This window comes from Pyrus communis, chromosome 6 (assembly GCF_041283825.1).
Source record: "Pyrus communis isolate YQ-2024b chromosome 6, ASM4128382v1, whole genome shotgun sequence".
Classification (NCBI taxonomy): Eukaryota; Viridiplantae; Streptophyta; class Magnoliopsida; order Rosales; family Rosaceae; genus Pyrus; species Pyrus communis.
The window spans coordinates 11,455,915-11,461,397 of record NC_142570.1 but is presented as its reverse complement, the minus strand read 5'-3'; the positions used below and the strand labels follow the sequence as shown (position 1 = coordinate 11,461,397).

The 5,483-nt window shown below is 38.8% G+C and overlaps 1 protein-coding gene across 1 annotated transcript; it reads left to right on the top strand.

Moving 5' to 3' along the window:
• The first annotated feature begins 2,282 nt into the window (after positions 1–2,282).
• LOC137710732 (putative CoA ligase CCL9) lies at positions 2,283–4,641 on the top strand. The gene is made up of 4 exons (XM_068449840.2): positions 2,283–2,815; positions 2,896–3,940; positions 4,033–4,136; positions 4,272–4,641. The coding sequence occupies exons 1-4, from the start codon at positions 2,615–2,617 to the stop codon at positions 4,488–4,490; spliced, it is 1,569 nt and encodes a 522-aa protein (XP_068305941.2). The 5' UTR covers positions 2,283–2,614; the 3' UTR covers positions 4,491–4,641.
• Positions 4,642–5,483: the final 842 nt, after the last annotated feature.

Sequence of the window (5,483 nt, the reverse complement as noted above, 5' to 3'; positions counted from 1 at the left end):
GATTTCGAGAGACCTATGCGAAATTTAAAAAAAGGCGGCTCTTTAAGATGGTTTTCCAAAAAAAAAAAAAATTAGGACAATCTATTAATGCTAGAAAGTAATAACTTAAATTAGAACAAAGTTTAGGACTCACTGATTGAATGATTACAAATGTCATGAAATAATACGTAAAAAGATCTACAAACATAATCTTTACTAAATAATCCAAAGCAGTTTAATCTTAAACAACCAAACAAGAAAAGAAGCTTCAATAACTCTAACTTTAAAGTTTTACTTGAATATAAGGGAATGAGGATCCTCTCTGGATCCTCTTTGTGAGGATCCTAAGGATCCTCCAATCGTGTCCATTCATCATATATCGTGTGGTCAGAAATCATTGTAAATTCTTTTATTTAAAATTGAATATAAATAGTATTTGACGAAAACTGGCTGCACGATATACGATAAACGAACATAATTAGAGGATTCCCGAGATCCTCACAAAGAGGATCTAGAGAGTATCCTCATCCAATATAAAGCATTATGATATAATAAAATTGGAATAAAAAAAACGTTTTTAGGATGTTTATTTATTTATTTATTGCTAGATATAGGGTGTTGTTATGAACACTTCAAATATCTCATTGTGCGTTTCAAAATTTTCTATTTAGAAGAAAATTACATGTACACAATAAGATTTTAAAGTGTTAATAAAATTATTTTTTTTAATGTGCAACATTTTTACATTATAAATATTAGATGACAAAAACTTTGAAAGGCGTTTTAGGGCTGGTTTGGTATTGTTGTGCTTTGAAAAAAAAACTGTTTTCTGCTATATTGTGAGAATAAGCAGCTGTGAAATAAAGCAACAGAGTGTTTTGTAAACTTTTTGTAAAAATGCTTTTGAAAAGAAAAAAAGCAGTATTATAGTGTTCGACAAACTTTTATGTAAAACAGATGTGAAAAAAAAACTGGTTTTTCAAAACTCGGTTTTGCAGCTTTGGGTCTTTGGCTTTTTTTCACCCAAAATTATGAAAATGAATTGAAACTGAATGTTTACCAAACATAAAGAACTTTTTTTTTATAGTAACTTTTTTAGAATCAGCTCAACACCAAACTAAAGCTTAAAAGCTGGAGATTGCAGTTTTCACTCCCTCCGAAAACCACCTCTTGGCGGAAGGCACTGATTGCCTCTCTGGTGGCTGGGCCCGGTGTTTCTTCTAGTCATCAATAAAACCTGTGGTGCCATTTTTTTCAATTAACTACAGATTTCGTTAAAAGAAAAGAAAAAAAAAAAAAAAAAAAAACTCAACATCTGACACCCTAGTGTTTATATTTAAAAAATTCCTACGTCGGAAAGCTAATAAAATAACACTGAAATTTAAACCATAATACTATTATGATTAATATAAAGATTAGTTTTGCTAAATATATTTAACGAAATTAATATGGAAAAATTATTATGGTTCCTTGACGACTCCAGTCAATCATTTTTGCTACAATGAGACATGAATACGATCATTGTTGTTTTTATTTTGTTGATTTTATGTTGATATGATTATCGATTACAAGTTATGTATGTATGATTTAAAATAAATTAGAGTAACGCTACACTTGCCAATCTATATTTATGTTAATATGATTATCAGTTGCAAACTCTATTAGAAGTAGAGCCGCAAATACATGTTCATTGCTATTAGACGAATAGTACATATACAGTATAACAAATATAATAATAACACTTAATTTTTTTTAACAAAAAAAAAACCAAAATGTTCCGATGCAGACAAGTGCTTATATGATGACGTCAACAAAGTCCCTTTCCCTACATGCCATTGCCTACAACGGATTTGGATAGCAACCGGATCCCAATTATGGGATCTTATGAATCCTCACATCTTAACTATTCGTCGTATATCATATGGTTAAAATCATTTGAATTTTTTTATTAAAATTAAACACAAATAGTATCTAACGAAAACTGGTTACATGATGTAAGATGTTCGGTTAGGATATGATGATCATAGCATCCCCACAAAGAGGATTCGGTATCCTTCTACAACTACAAGCCAAAAAAAAAATTTTTAACCATTTTATTATTAGATTATTATGAGGTTAAACCAACCTTATTTCCTCTTAATGTAGCTAATATAATTTATTTCAAAAAATAAAATAAAAAATAAAAATGTACAAAGCAAAGTTGGCATGTAACACTAAAAATAAAGTTCCCGTTCATGACGAAAGTCACATGGGCTGGGCCCACAACCAAGCCATAAAAGAGCCCAAAACGACTCTTCGTCCTCCCTTCGCCCTCCTTCCATTCTCCGCCACCAATCATCCATCACATTTCCCAACCAATCCCCAGCAACTTGTTGACGTGTCGGAAGGAGCGACATGACGCGGATACCTGGAAATGCACCTCCCAAGGTGCGGCACACTCTAACTGACCAGCAACAGAGCTCCACGTCTCCCCTCCGGTTCCAGCCTCCACCAAATCCAACCCCTCCCCCTCACTTTCCCCAACCCTATAAATATCAAACCTCACTTCTCCAATCCTCATATAAATTCGCTTCCATTTATTGTTTCTGTTTTATTTAATTTGATTCTCTCAAAAAATTTAATTTTATTCTTAAAAATGAAAAGTTCGACTCTAAACGGATTGCTGAAGCAGGTCGCGGCGGAGTTCCCGAACCGCCGCGCCCTTTCCGTTTCTGGAAAATTCGATTTGACCCACGCGCGGTTGCAGGAGCTCGTCGATCACGCCGCCTCCCTCTTAATTGCCTCCGGCGTCGCCCCAAACGACACCGTCGCACTCACATTCCCCAACACCGTCGAGGTATCGCATCGTTTTATTTGGTTTCCCAGCATTTTCTCCGCAACCAAACAAGTTTTTTAATATTCCCATCTTTTCTGTAGTTTGTTGTGATGTTTTTGGCGGTCATTCGGTGCCGGGCAACAGCGGCGCCGCTTAACGCGGCGTACACGGCGGAAGAGTTCGAGTTCTACCTTTCCGACTCCGAGTCGAAGCTCCTGATCACGCCGGAAGAACCGATTCATGCGGCCAAAGCGGCGGCTTCGAAGCTCAACATTCCTCACTTGACCGCCAACCTGTCCGACGCCGCCAGCCACGTGACTCTCTCATCCGCCGTCGAGGCGAGCCCCCACTCGGTATCGCAACTAGTCAACGACCCGTCCGACGTGGCGCTCTTCCTCCACACGTCGGGCACCACGAGCAGGCCCAAGGGAGTCCCCTTGACGCAGCTCAATCTGGCCTCCTCCGTCCAGAACATCAAATCTGTCTACAAACTCACTGAGTCGGACTCGACGGTGATCGTCCTCCCTTTATTTCACGTCCACGGATTAATCGCCGGGTTATTGAGTTCCTTCTCCGCCGGCGCCGCCGTAGCTCTCCCAGCAGCGGGCCGATTCTCCGCTTCAACCTTTTGGTCCGACATGGTCGCATACAACGCCACGTGGTACACCGCAGTCCCCACCATCCACCAGATCATCCTCGACCGCCACAGCAGCAAACCCGAGCCGCAATACCCGAATCTCAGGTTTATACGGAGCTGCAGCGCCTCCCTGGCTCCGTCTATTTTGGCGCGGCTGGAAGAATCGTTCGGCGCGCCGGTTTTAGAGGCCTATGCGATGACGGAGGCGACCCATTTGATGTGTTCGAATCCGTTACCGGAAGACGGAGCCCACAAGCCCGGGTCCGTGGGTCGACCAGTGGGTCAGGAGCTTGCTATTTTGGACGAGAATGGTGCGGTTCAGCCGGAGGGCGTGAACGGCGAGGTTTGCATTAGAGGGCCCAATGTGACTGAAGGGTACAAGAACAACGCGGAAGCGAACAAAGCGGCTTTCTTGTTCGGGTGGTTTCATACCGGGGACATCGGAGTTTTGGATTCCGATGGGTATTTGAGCCTGGTGGGTCGGATTAAGGAGCTGATTAACCGCGGAGGTAATGAGATTAATCGAAATTGCACGCCGACTGTTTGATAATATGCGGCAGTGAAGTTTGGCTGACAATGTGTTTTGTATTGTTGCTTTCAGGGGAGAAGATATCGCCAATTGAAGTGGATGCAGTGCTTATGTCACATCCAGAGGTTGCCCAAGGCGTTGCATTTGGAGTTCCTGATGATAAATATGGCGAAGAGGTACGTGGTCAAAATAAACCACATTGTTCCTGATGATAAATTAGCCGAATGAACGATTCTGATTGTCATGCGATGGATATTTGATCTTTAATCATTTTAGCCAATTTTCCAATTCGATATTGTTTGTGCCTGTAGATTAACTGCGCCGTTATCCCAAGAGAAGGCTCGAGCTTAGACGAGGAACAAGTGATGCGACATTGCAAGAAGAATCTGGCTTCCTTCAAAGTACCCAAGAAGGTGTTCATCACCGACTCTCTTCCGAAAACTGCCACCGGGAAAATCCAACGGCGGATCGTGGGGGAGCACTTCCTTGCACAAATATCCACCGCCAAAGTTCCCAAGTTTGGCGCTTAATTTTACTACAATTCTAGCAGCCTAGCACAAGAACATTTTTTTAGTTTAATTTTGGCTTAAATGTCAGAATGGTCATGTGTTATGGTCATGTGGTTCCCGTGTTTTCAATTTGGTTGTATCTCTATTAGCCAATTAAAGACATTTTATTCAACCTCTCGTAAAATATTCATATGAAAAATTATAAGAAATATAATTACTCTTTCTCTTCATAGAAAAAATCTAAATCAATGAAAAATAACATATATAAGAGTTCCAATCTGAAAAATTATTAAGGTTGTGACATAAAAAAGAGAGAGAACGTTAGGGAGGAGAATGATTTTTCTTTAATTTTTAATTTTATTTTATTTTAAAATATTTTAAATCAAATAAGTAATTTTATAAATAAGTATAACAATTTATGAAATTTTCGGAGATTAGATGAAAAATATTCTTTTTTTAATACATCAATATTTTTATACTAAAGAAAGGGGGAGTTCTGCTAAACTATACAATGAGCAACTTAATTTTGTATCGAATTCGCCATCCATGAGATTCGAACCTAATACCTCTCACTTCCAAATGAAGAAGAATACCACCAGACCGTAATACTGAGTGACAAATAAAAATATTCTTAATAATACAAAGATCATTTTAACATTTAAGCCTTTAATTTAAGGAGGAAAATTCTCTACCCTCCCATTTTCCGTACCCTTCTGTTTGTGTGGTCATAGTTAAGCTGCATCAACATTTTATATTATTATTCATTTTTATCTTATTATCTCTATAAAATATAATATAAAATATTGATATAACTTAACTGTGACTATACAAAACTGAAGGACATAGAAGAGCACGAGAAGTGGAAAGGCAGAGAATCTGCCTCCTTTTTTTTATTAAACACATTGGTGTGACAGTGGCACAATTGTTAACGTGTAGTTGACTGGTGTGTGCGTATTTTATTTGACCACAATGTTCAAGCGAGGAATATTGACGAGGATGTTGTTTGATTCGACT

Coding starts and splice junctions, on each gene's coding strand:
- LOC137710732 (XM_068449840.2), top strand. CDS start 2,615: ATGAAAAGTTCGACTCTAAACGGATTGCTGAAGCAGGTCGCGGCGGAG. Junction 3,941..4,032: donor GGAGCTGATTAACCGCGGAG/GTAATGAGATTA, acceptor TGTTGCTTTCAG/GGGAGAAGATATCGCCAATT. Junction 4,137..4,271: donor ATGATAAATATGGCGAAGAG/GTACGTGGTCAA, acceptor TTGTGCCTGTAG/ATTAACTGCGCCGTTATCCC.